The following is a 25,887-nucleotide window of genomic DNA, read 5'->3' on the forward strand; positions in this document are numbered from 1 at the left end:
CCTGGTAGAATCATTAGAATCAAAATGTTTAATAACAATAATTTAAAAAATGTACAAAATGCATGCTTCTCCATTCTCCCACGGAGAAGCAAAATGCTCATTCATGGAATAAATAAAAGGTGACCTTAGTAAATTAAAATAATCAAATAGTTAATAATGAAAATGTATAAAAATTAGTGTTGTTATAACAATTCTATATTTATTTAAAGTTGCGCATTTTGATGTGACGTCACATTTCTCCCCCCCCCCCCCTCATCACACATCGTCACAAATGTCTGACCCCCCTCCCCCAGGTGCGTGACGTCATTTATGGACAGCCCCTTAACAGACTGTATGAGCAAGTGCTGTTAGCGAGGACCTATGTAGGCTGGCACGGCGCACGAGGGGGTGGGTGACCAACACCACGCCCGGCCGCCTTTGTCTCCCTAGTGGCGATGTTGTTTACACACCGCAACAGATACTCATTTGAGGCTGAGTCGACCTAGGGGAGGCCCAGGAGCGGCTCAGATAATCGTCACTGGGTGTTGGCCGTGAGCGGGAATCGAACTCGGGTCGCCGGGTTCGTAGCGCAGCGTAGCGCTAACCGCTACACTACCGACAAAGATCCCCCGTATAGCCTTGACAGACTGTGGGGGCAAGTGCTGTTAACGAGTAGCACCTATGTTTGCCGGCACGGCACACGAGGGGTTGGGTGGCCAGCAACCATGCCCGGCCGCCTTTGTCTCCCTAGTGGCCATGTTTACGCACCGCACCACGTTACTCATTTGAGGCTGAGTCGACCTAGGGGAGGTCCAGGACCGGTTCAGATAATCGTCACCGGTGTTGGTCTTGAGAGGGAGTCGAACCCGGGTAAATTGCGCAGTACGCGAACCGCTACACTACCGCCCACCCCCACACACACACAGACACACACACAGACACACACACAGACACACACACAGACACACACGTGCACACAGACACACACACACAGACACACACACAGACACACACACAGACACACACACACAGACACACACACAGACACACACACAGACACACACACACAGACACACACACAGATATATACATACACACACACAGACACACACGTGCACACATACACACAGATATATACACACACGCACAGACACACACACAGACACACACACAGACACACACGTGCACACACACACACATACACACAGATACATACACACAGATATATACATACACGCACACGAAGACACGTGCACGCACACAGACAAAGATCACCCGTATAGCCTTTAAGAGACTTGTCGGGGCAATTGCTGTTTAGCGAGCAGCACCTACGAAGGTTCGACTTGGCACACGACGGGGTGGTTGGCCGGCACCATGCCACACACATGCACACGTGCACACATACACACATATACATACACACACACACATGCACACGTGCACACATATACACACACACACACACATGCACACATACACACATATACATACACACACACACATGCACACGTGCACGCGCACGTCAGCAGTACCTCCTCCGTTCTTGTAGCACAGGTACGGGAATCGCCACACATTTCCCAGGCCCACTGCGAACCCGATGCATGACATCGTGAAGTCCAGCTGCCGTGTCCAGGTGTCTCTCTCGGGTGACACTGCCCTGCCCCCCCCTGATTCTCCACCACCACCGCTGCTGCTACTGCTTGCTTCGCCCTCCACCGCGGGCAGCTTCTGCGGCGGTGTCGGCAGAGGCACCACGCATACATCCGTGGCTTCATCACCACCAACTCCACCGTCACCGTCCTTCTCGGCGTAAGGGTTCTCCGCCCAAAGGGTTAATTTTCGCATCGTCCGATCGGTCACAATTCGCGCTGCGACTTCAGCGCTCAAGCGCCGACGCAGCGTCCGTCAGGGAACAGACAGCAGCCGTCCGTCCCTTCTGCGTCTGTTGTGTGTCTGACGTCCGAGTCTCGGGGATGTTTCGTGTCCTCCCTCCCTCCTTCCTCCTCGTCCACCCGACGACTATCGTCGTCGCGTCCTTTCCTGCGAATTGACCGCGGACGGAGTCGCTCTTTGGCAAGGGCGCCGCCGACGCGGATGATTCAGAAGCCGTCAACGAAGCACTTGAACGTGAGCCGAAAAAAACGCATGTGGGGCGAGGAGCCGCGGTGAAGAAGCAGGCGAACTACCAGGAGGAGGAGGGAGGGCTCCTCCTGTCCTCGGTCAAGATTGTGTCTCTTCGGTGTCACCCACTTCTCTCACGTCTTATCGAAGCCCCCCCTCTGCCCCCCACTGTCTATCTGATGCTATCACTCGCTCGCTCGCTCTCTCTCTCTCTTTACTTTGCGAGAGATGCAGCCAAAAAGCTGGCGCCTAAGAGAAACAAAGTTGCTTGGAGCAAATGAGGGATTTGGGAAATCAGAGGTCACCGTCCGCTCCTCCTCCTCCGTCGATTCCGCGTGAGCTCGCGGCAGTGCTGAGTCTGACTGAGCTCCCTGCGCGCTGTCCTATTTATAGACGGTGTGGGGTGGAGGAGGGGGGAGGGAGGAGGATCGGAGACTGATCGTAAAAAAAGAGAGACATTGGAAAGCGGTAGTGGATGCGTTCAATTTGCTCGTTTTTTTTTTCTGAACTCCATTTGGTCGAGGCGAAATGCACGTTTGTATAATTAATTCTACTGGGTTTCTTCACAGAGATAAGTAATTAAGTATCTTGATGACCCGCCCATGCTGGACATTTGTGATAAAGAGCTTCATAGCTCATCGGATTCCTCCAGTTTAAAATAGAAATTCAGATTCTAAAAAAAATCACATATATCATCAGCAGCAGTAGCCATGGTCAATCCACTGCTGGATGAAGGCTTCACAAAGCTGCCGCCACCACCTCTCTCACGATCCTGCGATGTCGGTAAACTAAAACTAATAATAATAATTCGCCTAGCACCTTGCACACGAACTGATTTCCATCGTTTCAGTCTCCTCGTGAGGTGTGTTCTCAGACGCGTTCCATTCCTTGGCTGTCTCGCTCCGTTATCCATCTTGACCACCGGCAATCATCATCCCTCGTGAGCCACGCGCCCCGCTCAAGCCCACGCGTATACCTTTGTGAACAGTTTCCTTCCACGTCTTCATTATTGAACGTCACATTAGTAGCGTGTTTACGTGTTCCGGCTTGTCCACATGTACTGATAAGAGATTATCCGATTATGTATTGATATTCATGGCGGAAAGGGCCTCCACTGGAGTGAACTCTGAAGTGGTATTTGGTCTACTCTTCCACGTTGAGCAGAAGTATTGGAATAGGTGGGCGAACCCACACTTTACCCCACCACACGCGGCCTGCCTGCCGAATGTCTAATCGTGGACAGAGGCGTGCGCTAGGTGGACAGAGGAGCGTGGAGGGACGATTTGAGAAACCTGCATCAGTTGTTTTACCTGCCGCGCTGGGAAATGGCAATTGAACCGGTAACCTTGCTTAATTGAAAGTCCCGTTCGCAGGGGACCAAAACATGATTACACCGCAGCAGATCCACTTCCTAGATTATGTAACCGTGTTTAATTTTACCGTTCACAATAACGCGTTTGCAATGTTCGCGGTCTGCTCAAGTGAATGCCTTCTGAGGTTTTATTTTTATTTGAAAGAAAAAAAAAATCTATATTTATATACAGTATATGATTCCAAAAAAATTCTCATTCAAGACCTGCACAAATATTTTCCCTTCTTTATTTTTAGACTTTCAATTAAAGTGCGGCTCGGGCATGATCTTTGGAATAAGCCGTGGCAATAAGGCATTGTCGAGATAATCAGCAAGTGTAGGTTTAGTTGTCATAAATGTATGTATGCCGAACTCGCGTTCGCACCGTACGTAGGTCGTGGACACGTGCAGGGTGGTGGAGGACAATACCGACACACACATTGCAGAGGTCGTCAACCAAGGGGATGTTGGTGGCACACTACAAGTGCGGACATTGTGAGGGTTAGGTGTCGCAGTGCATGCAGCTGAAGGAAGCGACTATGGGGTGCGCTGGAGGTGACAGGTGTGCCGTGTGCGTGATGAATTGCACCTGAGATCGCGTTCTCCAGTGATTGTTGAGTCTACGGAGGCAGGGCCGTATTATCCACAGTAGGCACTGTGTCTAGGGCCTACGGAAGGTACAGGGCCGAGGGGGAAAAAAGTTCACCAAGTTTTTGTGTTGTATGCTAAAAAATGTAACCAAGATATCTTCTTTAATATATTTATATAGCAAGGATAGGCACAGTGTATATACAAAGAGGCAGAGTCATGTCAATGTCAATCTTTTTGTTTCATAAGGTGAGAGAAATTAATACCGGAGATGAACTTTCCGATATTTTTTCATTGCAAAATTTGCAATACCTTCTTCAAATTGTGTTTTTCGTACAATCTCATTCTCAATAGAGACAAGGCGTTGTTGCCATATGGTTGATCGGAGACTTAAAAAAATCAGCTTTAGCGAGGCGCAGCGGTGGTAGTAGTAACATGAGGCAGCAGTCCCAACCCTAGTGAGTTATCACTGAAGGCGCACAAAATAGAAGTGCCTAGGGCCTACAAGAACCTTAATCCGGTCCCGTGGAGGATGCTCGTAAACGACACTATTGGAAGGAGTGTTTATTCAAAGCCTCACTTGAGTACGAACAACTTCATTTCTCACATCTGGATGTTTGGCCCATGCATTCGAACGAGCGTTTGTAGGACTGGAGATTAGAGGAGAGTTCGTGGAGACATCCCACGCAGACAAGGAGACGGCACCTAAAATCCGTTCGGTGAACCACTTTCTCCATACAAATTTCGTTTTGGGTTAGATCGCGTTAGATCACGACCGAACCCAAAAACCCCCTCTTATTATGGATATTGGTCGCAAAAGCCTACTTTCTGTTCTGCAATCGCCTGGACACCTCGAACCTCAGCTGTTCGGGAGTCGCTTAATCACACGACGCGGCTTAGCGACTGGAATTACCCAGTAACTCCGCTCGATACATTTACTTCTGAGTGCTCTTCCCTCGTGGGAATTGGGCTCTTGTAGAGAAGTAGGCACAATGGTCTACTCCTGTTAATTCTGCCACAAACTATCAACTTGGTACATTGGTGAGTACACCACATTACTGGGCCACCTCGAACGCTGCAGGGACACATATCGCCTGCGCAGATTATGCAATAAATAATGAATGTTAGCAACTAACGGTAAAATTGGATTATGGCCATGCTCACACTGGATTAAGTCCAGGATAGTTGCGAGAGGCGTTACAGATATAAAAAGTGTCTGCTGTGTAATCAATGAATCAAAACAGACCAGAAATTCAGGAGTTTTTTTCCAGGAAAATAACATGGAAATTTGTTAATAATTATTTCAAACAACGCGTACATCAGTTACGTATCAAAAAAGGCAAGCGATACTAACGCTACAAGGACACCACGTTTTGATCCAGGGAGCTTTATTTTTTGTATGAGCTTGTAAAGTTTGTGCATTAAAAAACTAATTCACTTAAGCAGTTGAGACGATCTTACATCGTCTCAACCGGTAAGTGCCGAATGTTGCTTATGCGGAAATGTAACAGATCGTCCAAAGAAAGCATGTTCGTGCCTCTGCCGCATGTCGCAACGGTTCGTGGATGAAGCCCAGTGTCCGCCCTGGTTAATGGCACGAGTGTATTAACCATAGACACGTGCAGTCTGCCGATAGTGGACGTAAAATACTCCATGGAAATTTGAAAAAAAAACTCACAAAAACAATAATTGGGTACAATCACAGGAACATCACCGACTGGCGGACTATACTGTACTATGTGAAACAAAGCGCCTCAGTGATAGCCTTGAACTATAAGGATGTCCTCAATAACACCGATTTAAAATTAGTAAGACAAATGCATTTAGGGGCATAATAATGTCATAGATAGGTTATCAACCTGCTTGCTGTACTGTTATTTCGGTGGTGAGATGTTAACTACCTCGCCTGGTATACAGTTCGTGGGTTCGATTCCGACCCTGACGCTTGTATACTTGGGAGTTTGCATGTTCCCCCCGTGGTCGCGTGGATATTTATCCGGGTCCTCCGGCTTTTCCCTCCACATTTCAAATGAACGTGCCTTTAGAGTACTTGGTTGCTATAAATGTCCACATGATGATAAGCCCATTCGTTGAGCTATTATTTGTGATAGCCAGGTCGCTTCTAAAAAAGAGCTATATAGCTGTGGGCTTCACCTGGTAAAATAAAAAATTGTTCAGTTAATTTGTTAACCATATTGTCGCCCAGCAGTTGGGAATCTCGCGCACACGATGGATGTAGTGTGCGTGATGCACCAATCCTCCTGTATCTGGAGGGATGTGGCACTATGCCTGCATCTTCAATCGAGCCAAAAAAGTTATCGTTATTAAATAACTGCCCACAGTAAATATGTGTAATAAAAGGACTCAGACACTTCTTTCTGTCTTCGTGTCCTTTATTGGGTTCTTGTCTTCTCCCACACGGCACTCTGTTATAACTCTGTACTTGTAGCCCCCGGCTGTTGACTGCTTTTATAGCTTCCCTTCTCTTCCCGCAGACTCTCTGCTTCATCTACCGTAACCTCTGTTCTCTCCCTGCAGACTCGCTGCTACCCCTATGCAGACTCCCGCTGCTACCCCTATATGCAGACCCTCTGGCTGCTACCGTATGCAGACCCGCTGCTGACTCTGTATGCAGCCCCGCTGCTGACTCTCTGTGCAGCCCCGCTGCTGACTGCAGCCTCCTCGCTGCTTCGGGTCGGTCACCGCTGGCCAACGGTGCCGATCCTCGCTCCCCCGTGTTCGTGGCGATCTCGCCACCCTCCGCTTCGCCCTTCGTGGCCTCTCTCTGTTCCTGGTTCCCCGTCCCTCCTCGTCCTCCTCCGGTTCCCCTCCTTCTATAGCCTAACCCCTCACCCCCCCACGTGACCTAACTCCTCCCCTCCTGACGTCACCTCCGGAGGGCCGTTTACGCCCGCATTACATCACCCTCCCCCATAAAGAAAATCCAGCCGACCTCGGCTGAATTGCAACCTGACAAGAAATGCGGGTGTAAAGGGCCAACACGTAAAAAAGACACGAAGCATGCAACAACAATATAACCAGAACACAACACAATACAATTTTAACGAAACATGAGGGATTTCGAGCGAGTACGGGTAGCCGGGCCGTCCCGAACGGTCGGCAGCCCACCCGCCGAGCAGGAACGTGGAAGGGTTTTAGGGGCGACGGGAACAAGTTCGTCCGTCGCCATTGGAGGCCCGCCACTGTTCCGGTCGCGTCCAGAGACATCCCGTACTCGCGTCCGCGGAGGGATAGGAAGAGCTGCAGGTCCCGTGGGTTCTGCGGCTCCGGTCGGCATCCCACGAGCGGAACGTCCTCCTCCCTGCGCTGTCACGGCCGGCTTGTCTGTGAAGGGTACGACAGGCGCTCTCGCAAGGTCAGCAGACACAGGCAAGGGCGAGTCGGCAGCAACAGACCCCGGCAAGGCAACTTCGGGAGATGACGCATCCGGCCGCGGGGCAATGTATGGCTTCAACCGGGATGTATGCACGAACCAGCGCCGCGAACCAACCTGAACACGCGCCGACTGTGGGTTGGGAACCTCAATGAGGTGGACCGGACCTTGCCACGGTTTGTGTAATTTAGGAGAGGTACCTGGCCGCACCTGTGGGCAATGAAGCCAGGCCAGGTCCCCCTTCTTCCAGGGGCACTCCCCCTTCGAACGTCGGGCACACCGCTCATTCCTGGACTGAGCTTTGGCTGTAGCCATGCGGGCTCTTTCCCTCGCCTCAGTGACACGGCGAACGTTGTCCTGAATATACTCAGGAAGAGGCTTAACAGGTCCCCTCGCACCGGTTCCCAACTGCTCATTAATCGGCGGCACATTCTCACGGCCGTACATAAGGAAGAACGGCGAGTATCCAGTAGCCGCGTGCGGCGTCATGCGATACGCCGAAAGCACCCCAGGGATATGCAAATCCCAATCAGATTGATTTTCCCCGACTGTATGGCACAGCATGGCGGACAGAGTCCGATTCAACCGTTCCACCATCCCATCCGTTTGTGGGTGGTAGGGGGACGTCCGTATCTTTTTAGTTCCAAGAGCCGCACACACCTCCCCCAACAATTTGGACGAAAAGTTACGCCCTTGATCTGTAAGGAGCCTCTCCGGCGCCCCCTTGTCCATTACATACCCAAATAGAAAGGCGTCAGTGATAGACGCCGCTGACTGGTCAGGCAAAGGCCAGGCCATCGGCCAGCGAGAGAGGTACTCCACCCCCACCAGTAAATACTTATTTCCCTTAGCGGATGGCGGAAAGGGTCCCAAGATATCTAACGCCACCAGCTCATTAACCCGAGATACTTGAATCGATTGTATCGGCGGAACATATGGATGTTTAGGCGGTTTACGGCGGGCACAATCGGGACACGCGCGAACGTGACCGACGACATCCGTCGTCATGCCGTGCCAATAATAGTCTCGTTGCAGCGTCAATAGGGTTTTCTGCACCCCCAGATGTAAAAGTGTGTCACAGTGCAACGATCTAATCAACTCGTACCGCAATGACGCAGGCACAACGAGACGCCAGTGTTCCTGTATCCCTTCCCTCCACATCAGTAACCCATCTCGGAGAGCAGTTTCCGAAATACCACCCGCACCGAGTTCCTTACCCGCCTTCTCCGTTCGTTTTCGTAACGACACCAAAGAATCGTCCAACATTTGCTCCCGAATCCACACAGACCTCGGAAGACGCAAAATCTCGTCCGCCGGTCCCCCGTCAACCGGTCCCGGTGTAAGCGGAGTTTCGAGAACATCCACCGCCAGCGCGACAGGCTGAGGGGGGAGCTGAGTCGGTCCACACCTATGCGTCCCCGACGCACACGCACAAGGGGATTGTTGCGGCAACCTGGACAGTGCGTCCGCGTTAGCGTGACGCACACCCTTCCGATGGTGAATTTGGAAGGAAAACTCTTGCAACGTGTCCAGCCATCTCGCCAATTGTCCGGATGGCTGGTCCATCTTAAGAGCGTATTGCGAGGCCGCATGGTCCGTGCGGACAATAAACGACCGACCGTACAGATACGGTCGAAATTGGCGGAGAAAAAACACGATAGCCAAAAGTTCTCTGCGAGTGACGCAGTAACGGGTTTCCGCGGGAGACAAAACTCGACTCCCATACGCCACCACACGCTCAACACCACCTTTTGACTGGGACAACACCGCCCCAATACCAGTGTCACTCGCATCAGTATCCAGAATGAAGGGATGTTCAAAATCCGGATAATCCAACGTCGGTGCAGTAGCCAGTAAATCGCGCAGGCTCCGAAACGCCGCCTCCTCCGGCGGTCCCCACACAAATTTATGCCCCTTCCCAGTAAGGAGATGCAAAGGCCTGGCGATAGTAGCGAAATTCGGAACGAACCTCCGATAATATGAGGCGAACCCCAAAAACCGACGCACATCACCCACCGTGGCCGGGGTTGCCCAATCCCGGACACACGCAGTTTTCTCTGGATCCGTGGCCACCCCGTCCGCACTAACAATGTGTCCCAAGTACCGAACGGAGCGTTGCAGTAGATGACATTTCTTAGGCTTGAATTTCAAATTAGCAGAACGCATTGTGGCAAATACAGCCTCCAACCGCAGTAAATGCTCATCAAATGTGCGGCTGAAGACAATAATATCATCTAAATAAATGAGACATGTCTCCCACTGCAACCCCGTCAATACCAACTCCATCAATCTCTGAAAAGTGGCAGGGGCTGCATTCAACCCCATCGGCAGACAATTAAATTGGAATAACCCCTGCGGCGTACGGAAAGCTGTTTTTTCCCGCGAAGGCTCGTCAAGGGGGAGCTGCCAGAAGCCCGAAGAGAGATCAAGCGTTGAAAAAAACTTAGCCCCTGACAAGGCGTCGAGAGAATCGTCCATACGCGGCAGGGGATACGCATCTGCCACCGACACTTTATTCAACTTCCGAAAATCCACACAAAATCGCAATTTACCATCCTTTTTTTTAACCAACACAACAGGCGCGCCCCACGGGCTATTAGACGGAGATATAATATCCGCTTTCAACATGTCTTCCACTGCCCCTCGAACATGCTCACGCTCAGCCGGACTCATCCGACGCGAGTTCAAGCGGATAGGGGCAGCGTCCCCCGTGTCGATATGATGAGAGAGCAGCGAGGTGCGTCCCAAGTCCAAATCGTCCGAGCTAAACACATCGGAATAGCTCGATAATAATTTATGAATTGCACAACGCTGCTCGGCGGAAAGGGCCGAATTTCCCCCACATAATTCGGCGATCCAACGATCATCCACCCCTCCATCGTGTGAAACACCACCCACCAGCCCCCCGTCCGGCAGGTCACTCTGAGCCGTAAACGCCGTAGTGGCGTGTGCCACAACGGTACCAGCCGGCACACACACACTTTCAGTACTCGCATTTAACACCTGCAAAAACGGGCGCTGATCTGGGCGGACAATAGTTTGCGCCCCCACCAGTGCCAGTCCGCCCGTAACAGCGGCGGACGGCGACAGCAAAATCCCAAACGCACCCTGCCGACCCGGAACCGGCTTCCGGTATCGTAAGGGAATGAGCATCTGAGAGCCAGGTGGAATATCAACCGAAACTTCCGATAACGCCTGCACCTGGGCAACCGGAGCCGGTCGCCCCCAGGCGGACTGTAAGAACGCCAATTTCCGGCCCCCTGGTAGTTCAATGCAATTTTCATTGATTCTAATTAGAATGGGCATCTTAGCCAAAAAATCCGTACCCAACAGGCAAGGAACCGCCAGGGACCTTGAAATTAACACAACGCCCGAGGCCGAGACACCCCCGATAGAAATGTTAGCGTCCACCTGTCCCACGATGCCCATACTACCCCCGTTCGCAGCGATACAGGAAGCGTAAGCCGGCCTCACGGCCCCCGGTGGGATGTTCAAAAGATGGAATATCACATCCGAAATAATGGTCGCGGACGCCCCGGAATCCACCAAAATACGTACGTCCACCCCTTGAATCGACCCCGGGACAGTGGACGACCCGGTAGCGGCCGCGACAACCCGCCGAGCCAGCTTACGCCACTGCGTTATCGAACGACAAGGCGCAGATACTGGCCTCCCGTATTTTACAACATCCGCGTCGCATACCAACGGCGATGAGTGAGGTGTCGGGCCTTGCCGGGTGTCTGGTGCGCACCGACTTGCCTGTGCCGGAGGGTCTTTCTTTGGGGCGTCCGCTGTCGAGGCCTCCTGCTGGGGCGGCCCCGGAACCCGGGCCCAGCAGTCCCTGGCATAGTGGCCCCGACGGCCGCAGCGGAAGCAGTCGACGTCAGGGCGGCGCGCAGCGGGCACCCCGTCCCGACGCGGCCGCATCGGCGGCGGAGCCCGCGGCCCCGGCCCGCTCCGGGCCGGCCACGGAGCAGAGGCAGCCGACAACTCCTTCTGGCCGGTCGCATCCGGCACGTACACGGCCTTTGTAGGGTCCCACCCTACGGCCCCCCCATCGACGACAGGACCGCCCGTCCACGCCGTCACCTGTTTCCAGCGGCGGAGATTGAACTGGGCGTCCAAACACTTTGCCGCGGCCCGGGACGTGAGCTTTTCGTGACCGCACGCCGGCATAGGAATGCCAAGATCTCGGGACAACTCCAACATCTTCCCCAAGATGAGTGGTTCCAGCAGGTCAGGCTCCGTCTCCGGGTAAGCGGCCATAGCGAGTTCCAACACGGCGCCCCTGTACGCTACAGGTGACTCCTCAGGTGCGCGTTGCCGCTGCACGAATCGGCGATGGGCGTCATCCGGTGGCTCGTACGCGTCCGCCATTTCATCGAACACCCCTCGCAGAGTTTTCTTCTTCGCAGCTTTTATAGAGCGAAAAAAACGAACAGACTCATCATCAAGAAGAGTCGGGAGCACCTCCAGTGCCTCAGCGTCCGTCCACCTTGCCGTACGTACCGCCGCCAAAAATCTACAGGCGAACGCACTCCAATCGCCCCCGATGGAGAATTCTTTGACGGTTGTAAGGTGACGACTGCGACTCCTTGGCTTGCTTCCGTCCGTTACTGACTCTTCCGGCGGTAAGTTCAGCAAGGCGTCGCAACGCGGTGTCGCCAAGATGGCGGACGATCCTCGCGGCGGCCCCAAAATGGCGGCTTCCCGCCTTCCGTGGTGCGCCACGCCAAAGATGGCGTCTTCACGCCGCGTGGCCGATGGCGGCGCCATCGAAGACAATCCGGGCTCCTGCCGATCACCACCCTCACCATCCAACGCCGCCCTTGGCGTGACAAGGTCACACAACTCAGTGATGACATTTTTGAGAGTTGCCAGTTGCTCCGCCATCCGAGTCCATCTTAAATCCTCGTCCTTCAACGCAGATGGGTCGGGCGAAGCGGCAACCTCCTCGACACCCGGGCCCTCACGGATCTCTCCCTCCGCCGAAGCGAAGCCGACCGCAGGAGGAAGATCGTCGTCGTCCGAAGATGAAGCCGACGCCGGAGATGGAATATTCTTTTTCCTCAATTGTTTCGCCATGCCGTTTCACTTCTGACTCCAGTGTAATAAAAGGACTCAGACACTTCTTTCTGTCTTCGTGTCCTTTATTGGGTTCTTGTCTTCTCCCACACGGCACTCTGTTATAACTCTGTACTTGTAGCCCCCGGCTGTTGACTGCTTTTATAGCTTCCCTTCTCTTCCCGCAGACTCTCTGCTTCATCTACCGTAACCTCTGTTCTCTCCCTGCAGACTCGCTGCTACCCCTATGCAGACTCCCGCTGCTACCCCTATATGCAGACCCTCTGGCTGCTACCGTATGCAGACCCGCTGCTGACTCTGTATGCAGCCCCGCTGCTGACTCTCTGTGCAGCCCCGCTGCTGACTGCAGCCTCCTCGCTGCTTCGGGTCGGTCACCGCTGGCCAACGGTGCCGATCCTCGCTCCCCCGTGTTCGTGGCGATCTCGCCACCCTCCGCTTCGCCCTTCGTGGCCTCTCTCTGTTCCTGGTTCCCCGTCCCTCCTCGTTCTCTTCCGGTTCCCCTCCTTCTATAGCCTAACCCCTCACCCCCCCACGTGACCTAACTCCTCCCCTCCTGACGTCACCTCCGGAGGGCCGTTTACGCCCGCATTACATCTGTAACTGGTGTTCCATTTTTCGGAGACAGTTTTTAATCGTAATGACACAATATGTACACGGACAGAGTGTTCTTCAATTAACTGCTGGATGAGGCACCTCTGGATGACTTGCAGGTCATGGGGCTATTATGTACTTCACCAAATTGGTCAGCGCGGGTTGGTGAAGTCCCGAGAGCTTAGACGTGGGAGCATAGAATATCAGTACAACATTGATTTTTCTGCACTAATCTCTGCTGCTAATGTAGTTGCAGCCTCATCGTCGCCTATGAGATGCTGATTGTGCGTGGTGGTCACCCGTTCAAGCACTACACAGGCTCATACTTGCTTAGCTTCCACAATACGATCACGGGCACATTCCAGGCGATTTGGTCATAGGAGAAACTTGAAACGAGCCAGTAAAGTTATTAAATCACTGTCAGCAGTACAGTTCTTGCTACGATGTTCCAATTAACGGGTACAATTCTCAATCAAATCAAGACAATCATTTGGGGTGTTACTTTATACGAGGTCACGTTGTTCAATCTCGATGGGATTAACTGAATAATCTACAGGCAACCTGCTAGAGAGATGTGACCTGCACTTACATACTATACACATCTGCATTAAGATTGTGTAGAAAAAACATCCAGGTTAATATATTTACCTCAGCGGTATCAAACGTGACCACTATTTTATTTTCTGTCTACACCTCTCATCTCTCCGTCGTTTATCATGCTGCCATTAACTGATATGTCTATACTCTTTGGTTATTTCGGTAAAGTCACGTAGGTTAAAAGAAAACAAATAAATTAAATCACGACGTTTCGGAGGCAACACAAGCCTCCGTCTTCAGGTGGAACCGTCACAGCAAAATTACTGTATCAAGTGGCTTAAGTAATTTTGTTGTGACGGTTCCACCTGAAAACGGTGGCTTGTGTTGCCTCCGAAACGTCGTGGTTTAATTTATTTGTTTTCTTTTTTAACCTACGTGACTTTACCGAAAAAACCAAAGAGTGTGGATCATTGCAGTCACGAAAGCTTCAAATCTAGAATGTCGATCTTGCCTACGCCTCGCTCATCTCTAGCTATTGTTTATACTGGTAGGAACCGCCAGGTTACACCAGCCCACAGGGGATTATTATGTCCGTCGTGCAGGGAGGGGCTGGGTGGGGGGTGGGAGGGGTGGGGCTGGGTGGGGGGTGGGAGGGGTGGGGCTGGGTGGGGAGGGACTGGTCACCCCGTGGTGCCCTTATAAAACTCAACGTTTAACCTACTCACGCCGGCTTGTGCCCGCCCTTACCGAGGCATCCATGCGGCCTGAACGTGACACGCAACACAGCGTCGTCAGTAAACGCACAACGCATTGACCGCCGCTCTCGAGGTGGGAACCCCGTTGTTACATGGACATCACCATCGGCGGAGTGTGACTTCTATGTTTGGGGGGGGGGGGGGCAGGGGTTCGCTTTGTCCCTCGCATTAGGAATCGCGGGTGGATATAATTAATTTATATTTAAATCTTAATTGTATACTGAAAATAAATTAATGAAGGTGCTCAGTTTGAGGGGGGAAGGGGGGGGGGTTGTCACCCCCAAATTCCGCCCATGTACATCACTGTGTGTGGTGCGGGTCGCCCCCCATGTTATGCTGTACCTTTGACTGTTGCCACTGGCGGAGTCAGTGGGGGGTGGGGTGACACGTGCCCCCCCAATGATCCGATATAAATCCATAATTTCGATCGGATCATTGGGGTTTATTAGTAATAAATCGGCAGGCACAAGCCGGCTGAGTAATCTGATGGAGTCACTCACATTTCACCCACTTTGGGTCATGACTTAATTTGTGTTTTCTTGTCAACCTCCATCGTCAGCAGCGTGGATATGTGGAGCGAGGCGCAAATGATTTCCTGGTGGCCAGGGGTCGGCAACCTACGGCTCCGGAGCCGCATGCGGCTCTTTACGGGCTGCTTCTTGACGATATGTACGTGAGTACAGTATTGTACTCAGATGCATTGCGGCTCTTGAAATACTGAATTTTTTACCGAATTGGAAAGAAATGGCTCTTCTTGTTATTTTGGTTGCCGACCCCTGCTGGTGGCCCTTTTCATGAGTGGACCCACTGCGTTGGCATTGCTTTCTCCTACATTAACATTAGCTGCCCCGCCCATGCTGCTGACACACTTGGGCTACACCCATCTCTAAACCTTTATTAACAGTTTGCCTTTAGAAACGTCGTGGTTTTTTTCCACTCTATTTTATCTTCGGGACTTTACCGAAAGAACCAAATAATACGAATTCCTGCAGTCACTAAAGTTTAAAGTCATAGTTTTTTGAGTAAGACATGTTATTATCTGACCAAATCTGTATCGTTAAGAACCCCGCACCACCCGCCAGACGTCCTGCATTGTTACTGACTTTTGGATCTCCATAATAGCGTTTTTTGGGTTAGATCGCATAAATATATAAATGTCTCGTTAAACCCGCCACAGCCAACGAGTAAGGGTTGTCACATAAACAGAAAATGGCAATTCGTCACTAGTACAGCACACCGGTGCGTTGGTGAGCCAAGTCACACCATTTACATTCCGAGTACAATGTTTCACCAGTAATTACAACTAGCTTCATCAGGTGACAGCCAGATTTGTGAAGTCCACCTGTTTCATTCCTTAGAGGTGTAGATGTGGTGACCACCTTTCTGCGCTCTTACGCAAAACGGGGGGGGGGGGGGGGATTAATGAGTAAACATACATTATGCATGCGCATTATGCAAGCCCATTGGTCTTGACTTTTTGAATCTCGTTTTGCTGATGTTGGACATAGTTTCAAACTAAACGTCGTTTCCAACTTCGTTTGCGAGGATTGCTCTCGAATTTAGCAGCGAACCAAAACCAACTATAATTTGCGCATTAAACTCGTGTAAACGTGACAATTAATTTGTTTGGCTGTTGGGTAGTAAAGGGTTAACTGTAAAGACTTGGTTAGATCATTACGTGGCCTCACCAAAAATTAACTACGTATCCAATGAGTTTGAGGTTTCATTGAGAAAAAAAAATGTCAAAGTACATTGAGGTGTGAAAACTCTGCGACGTCCTCCCAGATATTAATGGACATGCGGTGATATCACGACAGAATCATGACAGTCCAATAGACCAGAATAACAACAAAATCTGTAAATTTTATCAGGGAGTCTCATAAACAGTCCAAATAAGTGTCTAACGGAGCTATTTGTTGTTGCGATGTTTTTGTCCCTTTAAAAGCAAACTTTTGTATGGGAATGAACTGGAATACACTGAAAAAAACGCATGCATACAAGGTGACGACGCTCAAGAATCTGGCAGCCACTGATTTATTGTGCTGCCACCTCCTGACCAGCATGCAGCCCTGTCGGTTGGGAGTAAAAAAAACACGTGGTTTGAGCTATAGTTTGTGAACATTAGTTGTAGATTTTAAGACTCCGTCAAGGGAACTTACTCTATTGTATGTACGTTGTACTTCTTTTATACCGTACATAGCCAACCATGATAATCAAAGGTGCAGGGGAAGGACAACACACTAAACAATGTATATTCTACTGGTAGGAACCTCCTGATTACACCAGCCCACAGCAGTTTATTGTGTCCGTCCATCCGTCATGCATCCAAAAATGGGAGGGGTGGGGCTGGGTGGAGAGGGGAAGGTGGGGAGGGGCTGGGTGGGGGGTGGGAGGGGTGGGGCTCGGTGGGGAGGGGCTGGTCACCCCGTGGTGCCCTTATAAAACTCAACGTTTAACCTACTCACGCCGGCTTGTGCCCGCCCTCACAGTCGGGCATATTTGCGGAATACACCACGCCGCCGTTGACCCTGGCATTGACCGAGCAACCCAACGTTCCTACCAGCTCCCTCCGCAGGAATGTGTTGTGCAGCAATGGTAATTAAATGGACATGTGGTTTTGCCCTAAAACTGTTTTTACCATTTTAATATTTCAAGAAAAGTCAGCTCATTTACCATTTCCTTTCACTGCTTTACCTCACCATTGATGCCTTATGCACTGGTGCAACATTGGTTAGATATTTTCTTGTGCCAAACACCGCTTGTCACGCGATTCCAAATATTTTGAATGGGGCTTTTTAATCTTTGGCTTAGTAACCACTTTATTACATTAATTATATGTTCTACAATTTCCAGTACAGCTCTGACCAAGAACCCGAGAGATTGTGAGTAAAAAAATAATTCCAAGCTGGGTCAAAGAAGTGAGTACTGGCGATAGACAAGACAATGGCATTGCAATGTGGAATTTACACAACTCAGGTCCTCCAAATGAGATGAATGCCATCCATTGCTTGTATTTAGCAGGAAGATGCAGACATTTACCTGGCTCTCATGGGACCCCAGTGCATTTGCCCAGGTCCTGAGGGAGAAAAGTCTTCTGAAGGAGGTAAAATAATTTTAATACATTTAATCTGTCACTGGATAACATCCAATTCTAAACATCGTTCTGTTAATTTACATAAAAGCTTGAAAATCAATAAGATGCATAAGAAAAGTATACGTCAATGAAAAAATGCATCCCACTCAGGACCAGTACAATGTTTAAGCGGCGTTCAATCAAGTCAATTAATCGCAGCCACGATTAATCACTGGGTGCGGGGGGTACACAGCACACCGCACGCTCGCTCGCCCACCCTCAGTCTTAGTGTCACGGAGCGCAACTCAGACCCTAGAAAATCCCCTATGGCCGGTGGCACTCACACGCGCGTGACACCACCGCTCCCACAAGCCTAGCTATTGGTAATAGGGCCTGTACCGCGTCTGATCCGGTGGCGCTGTTACGGATGGGGGTAGTGAACCGGGCGGAGGCACGGGGCCCCGGGGGGGCGGGGGCACGGGGGGCGGCGGCCTCGCCGCACCCCACAGGCCCACGGAGGGCGGCTGGCTGTAGGGTGGCGTGAGCGGGCCGGGCGGCGGCGGCGTGTAGTGCAGCGGGGGCGGCGGCTGGCCCATGAAGGGCACAGGCGGTCTCTGGCCGACAATGGGCGGGGGCGGCTGGCTGTAGGCCATGTGCGCCGGCGGGTGGCTCATGGGAATGGAGGGTGGCGCCACGAAGTGCATGTGGTGGGGCGGGCGGGGCGGCTGCGGCGGAGGGGGCGGTGGCGGCGGGGGGCCGTTGGGCGGCGCCTGCGCCGGGTAGTCCACGCGGCGGCCCACTTCGGCGTATGCGCCGCCGCCCCCACCGGAGGGCGGGCCGTGGCCCTGCCCGCCCTCCTGGCCCTGGATGGGCACGGTGATGAGGTTGCAGTGTTTGCGCGCCGTCGTTATGGTGGTGATGCGGTAGCTCTCTTGCGGGGCGCAGCGCGGCGATGGGACGGCCGCCGCTGCCGCGGCCGCTGCGGCCGCCGATGCCACGGCCGCCGCCACTGCCGCGGCGGATGGGGGTACGATGGGGGGGTGGGGCGGCATGTCGGGTGGAGGGGGAGCCGACTCATCATGAGCGATGTTGGGTGGCTTCTGGTAGTGGTCGTGCACGCCCGGCCCCGGGGCCACCACATGGTGCTCTTCGCTGACAACGCTGGGATGCATCTGCCCCACAGCTGCACAGGGAAGGGGAGAATGCGATGAGTCAGGGGGTGGGGTGTCTGCGCATGCCGTTAAATTGGTGATCATCTCCAAAAGTCGGCAAGAACTGGCTTCACTTTCGATGAAAACAAAATCCCCCACGATGCATTATACTTATGTTTCCTTTAACAGGCAAAATACTTCTTCTTAAGATGGCCAAACATCCCAATGCAGAACCCTCCGGAATTTAAATCGGGCTTTGTGAACAATCCAAGGGTGTGAGGTCGATAAAATGTTAATATTATCATAGATGAGTTCAGCCCCAAGTAAGCTAGTGGGTCTGAAAGTTTTTACAAATGTGTGCGATCCACCAACCCTTGCCTAAGAAGAAGCGCGGAAAATCAAAGACACGACCCACCCAGCCAGGCCACAGCTAAGCCACAGAAAGAATTACCGGGTGGCGGATCGAGGGGCCGTTGCTGCGGCTTGGTGTGCCGCACATGCCGGTGGTTGATGTGTGCCTGCAGGTCCCGCTGCGACAGGTATGTGCGCTTGCAGCCCGACACCACGTTGCACAGAAAGACGGTGCCACGCAAGCACTGCTCTATACGCTGCACCTGGTCCACGCACCTGCAAACAAAGCAGCCCACCACCCCCATACCACAACGGGACATTTGGCTTTGAAGAATCAACTCACATCGTCAATCAAATCATTTGGTATGCACGGAATTATTAACAGCGCAAGGCTAACACAACGGGCTGCAGTAGTTTCACAGTGGGAGTCGACATTGCTACGTATATTCTCTCTTAACCATTTCCCGTTCCGAGACATCTGAAAAGTTGCAGGGTGGGTCCCGTTCACCACTGAATCTCAGAACGCGCAAGCGGTTTGCATTAATTTTTATTTAGAGACGCATAGCGCTGCTGTTTTTAAATACATTGTACTGTACTCACCACAGAGAACTGCAGCGACACGACCACACTCTGTGATGGCTGGCGCCAAACTGTGCCACGCGCCCTCCTGCATGGCCTTTTACTTCAGATTCCGTTCGAAATCGATTTGATTTCGTCATCGGAACGGACTCGGAAGAAAAACCAATGACGCGCACGTACGTCATCGGAACGGGAAAAGGTCGAGTACTCTGGCAGGTAAATTCTCAAATTTGTATAATGACGCTGACATACGTGGCCTATTCTTATTCCTTTTCAAAGACCAATCGTTGGCGTCCACTGCGAAGCAGAGACGGCGCATACTCATAGCGAACAACATGCAGTATTAACTAGCGGGGCCGCACGGTTCAGACCACGAACCTATGCAACAAGCTGCGAACACACCATTGCTCAGTCACATCACCGCCCATATGAAGTCCATTACCTTGCTGTGTACCTGGGTGACCTAGCAGGCAGTGCGCTTGCCATTGGGTCGGTGTACACGGAGACGACGGTCCTGAAGCAAGTGGGTAATTATTACCCCAAATGTACAAAGTGCAACAAATATATTTAAATGACCTACTTCATTACACCTTACCTGATTATTGTTGCAGGTGTAATAACGATAATAACATGTGCCCTCTGCGTATAAGTGGATCTTAAAGATCCCCTGATGTCATTCGAAAGAAGCCATTGTGTGCCGGATTCAAGGTTCAAATTTTAAAAAGTTTGAAAATTACCCGCAAAATTATTCAATTGGAACTATACACCGCAATCATTGCCCCCCACTGTAAGATTATTTCCGCAGGTCCCTCTTGCAAATGAAAAAATCCTGGTCCCTTGAGTTCTCACCTCGTTAAATAAAAAAACAATAATTTAATACTACTTAAAAAAAAACTAAGATTCGGATCTTGCTGGGGATAATAAAACCTTGGGTTGCGAGCATAATTCGTTCCGGAAACGTGTTTGTAATCCAAAGCACTCGTATATCAGTTGTGATCACATAACGCTCGGCAGACAAAGCATATATACGTACTACTCGTATTGCAAGACCTCGCTCGTTTATCAAAATTACTATATATACTTAAAAATTTTGCTCGTCTTGCAAAACACTCGCAGACCAAGTTACTCGCAATCCAAGGTTTTACTTTATAGGGAAAATCTACTGCACATGATTAAAGCATACAACACTATATATGGATAGATGAAGGACATGCATTTATCAATGTGTGGGACCTGTTGCATGTGCATGTCTTACCCTGGGCAACTTTTGTCTCCCCGTTGCTCATGGAGACTGGCACAGTCGAAGCAGAAGACATGCTTGCAAGGAATCTGTGATTTAAAGCAGTTACATTGTCAGTCATTCAAGGGTTAAATGTCGACATGTATCAATTCACACCTGACAAGAGTGATGTGATGAATTGCCATGGTTGAAGATAATTATGCAACTTACAATCAATATTATTTTGCATTAGCACAGTGTAGTCACATACTGTCTATACCATCTTTTGTACAAATTAGTTTCCATTGTTTCTCGAAGTTTATCTGTCTTGACTGTATTGCCTCGTTTGGTCCATCTCTCTTGCCTATTGTCTTGTTTAAATAGTCTGTACCATCTAATTTGTCAAAGCTCTGTTATCTCGACAATAATTAAACATTTAAAAAAATGCATAAACTATTTCTGGAGATGAAAACTACGTGTTCTTATAGGCCCAAAAAAACTCCCCAACACATGGAGAGGATTGTCCTATACCATTTGGTACAACGCAGAAACAAATTAGAGCTGGACATAAAATATGCAAAAACCTAGACAATAACAATATCTTTAATTTTCAATTATGCACATGTGATGACTGTGTAAAATTAATAAGTACTGACCATTCGACCATAGATTTTAATTGGCAGGCCACACTTGTCGCAAAAATGTACCGGAATGTCATCTTTCTTCCCAAATATGTTAATCTGCAAGAAACAGACACACGCAACACTTAGCATTATATTTCGACATCATGTCACTCACCATGTTCGCACTGACCAATGTGGAGTGACGGCTGACTGCGAGATTCAACCAAACTGGTAAAATTGTCACGTTGTTATTTGTTTAAGAAAAGCTCAAGTTGGCGTCAAGGTTTTTGGGATGTTTTCCAAGTGGAAGGAAATGTGAGTAGACAGAGTACAAACTCCATATGGAGAGGTGCCAGTCAGGAATGACAACCAGGTTGTTCTTGCTGGGAGGCGCAAATGTTACGACTGCACCCACCCTGCTGCCCAAATTATACTGCGAACCTTTCCTCCAAAGCACTGAATTACAGCGATGCGCCAACCACCTCACTTTGAATAGAATAAAGGCTTAATAAAAAACATTCACTTGAAAATGATTTAATTTCTGTTATTGAACCAAAATACCAAAGAACAAATCATTGTGAAACTATATCTTATACCTTACAATCCCATATGATGGTCTTGGGATGTTTGTCGTGATCTCTGCCATAATCTTCATGCACCCGAAAGCTTTCATCCGCATACTCACCTGCCCCTTCTGCACAAAGGCAAAGTTAGTATTTCCACATACAGAAAGTCCCCGAGTTACGATGGTCCGACTAACGATATTCCGATCTTACGATAGCGATATGTTACGTTCAATGAATGTAAAAAAGTTTTTATAACAGATTGTTTCCTAATAAAACTTTCTATTAAACTGCAGTCCATATAGGTAGGCTAAGAATTTACCTTGTTTTTTTAACTTTACATTTTACTGTGCAATACAGTATTGTAATTCATAAATACATACGGTATATAGTTTATACAGTACGGTACTGTAAATTGCTGTTTTGCTAAATTATCACCATTATTTAAGACTTCTGGGTAGGCTAGGCCATCTTCGACTTACGATATTTTTGACTTACGATGAGGTCGTTCTAACGCATCTCCATCGTAAATAGAGGACTACCTGTATATGTTGTTTTCAATCATCTGACATACTTTTTTATTTAATACCGTATTCTCCAGATGATAAGATGCTATGTAAAGTGAGACATGGAATAAAATTATGCTCGTATCAATAAAGTTAAACAAATCTGATCACACACACCTCCCGAATTATAAGAAGTATTCATGATTTTTGCTTTCTAATACAGGGAAACTATTATTTGCGCCAAAGTTTAATTTACAAGTGAAAAAGAACGTGCTTGAGAGGATAACGACTCTATAGGTTGGAGCAATGAGATCAGTTAATGTGCAGGAGTGAGATCAATCACATTGCTGGACTGCAATAGCATGGGAAAGGGCCTTGATTGAGCACAATAACTAACGATCATTATGATGAATAGAAGGCCAAATACCAGTGGAGGACCTCATGCAAGCAGTGGCATGAGCATGCACTTGAAGGGCTGCACCTTCACCTATTCAGCCGTCCGAATGGAAAAAGTTCCTCCAGTCCAGCAGAACTGTCAGCCAATAGACTCAAAGACAGAAATATTTCGTGGAGCCTACAAAGCATAAATATAGCACCTTCATGATAGTCTTCGTGCTATAATGACGCAAATAACAAACGTACTTGTTATAAACAGCAACTCAGCAGACAGTCTTAGGGTCATATTCTTAGTCACTCAGCTCTGGTTTCAGTTGCTTTCAAAGTTGCACAAGCGGCTCAGCTCATGAAAATCTTAAGCATGGCTGGGAAACAATGCTCAGAGCCGGCTCAAGTTAAGCATGGCTTTGAGCGGGCTCCCTTGAGCCTGAGCCATGCCTGAGTCGTGTCTACAAATACAAGTCTAATGTCCTTCCGTCCTGGAAGAGCCACACGCCCACCTCTGTCGGGAGATGGGTGCCTGGGGCTTTTGTACATAGCCCAGGGGAGGCCACCGGAGCGGGAGGCAGCTGCACCACGCTCCGAGATCAGCTTGATGGGGATGGAGCGCCTCACGTCTGCGCTGCCCACAGCTGCTGAACCAGGTTCTCCTTCCAGGTCATTGTCTGGAAAAATAATCACGACGACGAGAGGGAAATCACACTCTTCTTAGTCCCAAGTCTGGTTGAGATACACCGTATTTTACTGGTAGGAACGAAGTGGACCAGACCACCAATAGATTAATGTGTCCGTCCGTCCGTCCGAGGGGTGGTGTTGAGGGTGGTGTTGGAAATGAAAGACTACGAGTCTTTAAATCTCACAGCGTTTCTTGTCAAAACAAGCACTTTTAATTAACGTTACACTAGAATACAGTAATTTTTTCTTTAACTCCTCTATACCCGGTCGATATCTCTGTACCGGTACTAAGTATTATTCCTACCAGCCCACCCCGCAGGGTCCTGTTCTTGATTATCAGGTGCCCTTTTCCTCTTGTATTTTAAAGCAAACGTTTGAGGGGAGGCGTATAATCCGTGAGCTATATTTGTACAACTTTATTGCCATAGGGCAGGGGTCGACAACCAAAATAACAAAGTTTTTTTGTCGAATTCGATAAAAAACCTCAATATTTCAAGAGCCGCAATGCACGTGAACACGATACGGTCAATAGTTTTGGGTTCGATCGCGTAAATATATAAATGTATCGTTAAACCCGCCACCACCCAACGCAGCCAAATTAGTAAGGTTTGTCACGTATCATCAGGTGGGGAAGCACGGCCTGCTGCTGATGCAGACTGTTTTAAGGGTATGGATTCTTGCAATCACGAATGCTTCAAATCAATAATCAATCAATCAATCACCACGCGCGCCCTCTTCCTCATTTCCCGCCACCGGGCGCTCTCATTCGGTTACCCGACCCGCTTCGCCCTTCCTCCTCCACCTCGCTAGTACACAATTGCCCCATTCCTCGTCGTGTCATCTTCTAAAACCCGCCGAGTTGCTTCGTTATAGTAGCCGCCCCCCATTACCACTTAGTCGTGGCCCTGCAAACACCTCCTCATCACTCCCCTCTACCTCCCTCCTCCTCATGTGGCCTTTTAAATGTGCCCGATCATTCAAATGGAATGGGTGAAATAGACAACGGTGTGTTTTCTCTCTCTAAGCAATTAGGTGCAGAGGTTCGCCTGTACTTCTCGAAACGCGTTGTGCCTTTCGACATTCGCAGTCCCCTCGTGAAATGTCGAGACGTCCCAACACCAAGTTGTTGGCGCGACACCCGCGCGGAGCGCCACTCACCCTCCGCGTCCATTGCGCGCGGGGCACGCCGGGTGAATGAGCAGTGACTTCCGGAACAACCGGAACCCCCCCCCCCCCAATTCACCCCCCGCCATTCACCCCCCATTCACCCCCTCCCCATTCACCCCCCCCATTCACCCCCCCTATTCACACACCCCCCATTCACCCCCCCCCCATTCACCACCCCCATTCACCTCCCCCAGTCACCCCCCCCCATTCACCCCCCCCCATTCACCCCCCCCCCATTCACACCCCCCCATTCACCCCTCCCCCATTCACCCCCCCATTCACCACCCCCATTCACCCCTCCCCATTCACCCCTTCCCCATTCACCCCCCCCCATTCACACCCCCCCCATTCACCCCTCCCCTATTCACCCCCCCCCATTCACCCCCCGATTCACCCCCCCCCATTCACCCCCCCCCCCATTCACTCCCCCCCATTCACCCCCCCCATTCACCCCCCCCAGTCACCCCCCCATTCACCCCCCCCCATTCCCCCCCCCCCCATTCACCACCCCCATTCACCCCCCCCATTCACCCCCCCCCCATTCACCCCCCCATTCACCCCCCCCATTCCCCCCCCCCCATTCACCACTCCCATTCACCCCCCCCATTCACCCCCCCCCATTCACCCCCCCAAGTCACCACCACCCACCTCTTCCACCCCCCGTCCTCCCCATCCACCACCCCCCCCCCCCCCCCAACTTTCCTCCCTCCCCCTTCCCCCGTGTCATAGTTTCATTTATTTCATTTCATTTAGCTGTCAACCCACACGGTTTAGCCCGGATTCTTGTACAGGGAAATTTAGTTAACAGGCCCATACCGCGCACAGCAGTTTCTCCCTTGTGATGGGACTTTGTAGGATGAACGTTGAATTTTATAAGGGGCACGGGGTGACCAATAAGGTGTGAATTGATCTGTAATAAGGTAGGCAGCACTGATAAAAGGGTTGACGGGTATAACCCCCATAATTCACCCCACACCGCCTGCTCGACAGTTCGCTTTCTGATTGGCCGGTTCGGTTAATCGCCACGCCCCTTCTTCAGCATGCCGCCTTGTGATTGGGTAACTATAGTAGCTCATCGTTCCCGCCCTTTCCTGCCGCTCTCTGATTGGTCAAATTTGTCGTCAGCCCCCCCCCCCCCGTGCTCCCCCCACCTCAGTGTTACCGCAAGGAATCGCGAGATAAC

At 50.5% G+C, this 25,887-nt stretch overlaps 2 protein-coding genes across 4 annotated transcripts in view; both read right to left on the reverse strand.

Moving 5' to 3' along the window:
• Window positions 1-2,168, reverse strand: part of LOC133356647 (sodium- and chloride-dependent creatine transporter 1-like) — a 54,693-nt gene extending 52,525 nt beyond the window's left edge. For both annotated transcript variants that reach the window (XM_061574277.1, XM_061574276.1), the window contains exon 1: window positions 1,512-2,168. In XM_061574277.1, the coding sequence (XP_061430261.1) occupies window positions 1,512-1,824 (313 nt within the window). In that variant the 5' untranslated portion in view covers window positions 1,825-2,168. The remainder of the gene's footprint in view (window positions 1-1,511) is intronic.
• A 13,018-nt stretch (window positions 2,169-15,186) lies between these two features.
• On the reverse strand, window positions 15,187-24,726 carry CBLL1 (Cbl proto-oncogene like 1). Of its 2 annotated transcripts, XM_061574297.1 has the most exons (8): window positions 24,696-24,726; window positions 23,363-23,527; window positions 21,994-22,091; window positions 21,431-21,514; window positions 20,811-20,884; window positions 19,998-20,069; window positions 19,077-19,252; window positions 15,187-18,657 (listed from the first exon to the last, which is right to left on the reverse strand). In XM_061574297.1, the coding sequence occupies exons 1-8, from the start codon at window positions 24,706-24,708 to the stop codon at window positions 17,852-17,854; spliced, it is 1,488 nt and encodes a 495-aa protein (XP_061430281.1). In that variant the 5' UTR covers window positions 24,709-24,726; the 3' UTR covers window positions 15,187-17,851. The 2 variants fall into 2 exon arrangements, with proteins under 2 accessions (XP_061430281.1, XP_061430283.1); XM_061574299.1 differs by lacking the exon at window positions 19,998-20,069.
• Between the last annotated feature and the right edge of the window lie 1,161 nt (window positions 24,727-25,887).

The sequence above is a fragment of the Lethenteron reissneri genome, chromosome 55 (assembly GCF_015708825.2).
Source record: "Lethenteron reissneri isolate LAM-NWPU_2019-01 chromosome 55, ASM1570882v1, whole genome shotgun sequence".
Lineage (NCBI taxonomy): Eukaryota > Metazoa > Chordata > Hyperoartia > Petromyzontiformes > Petromyzontidae > Lethenteron > Lethenteron reissneri.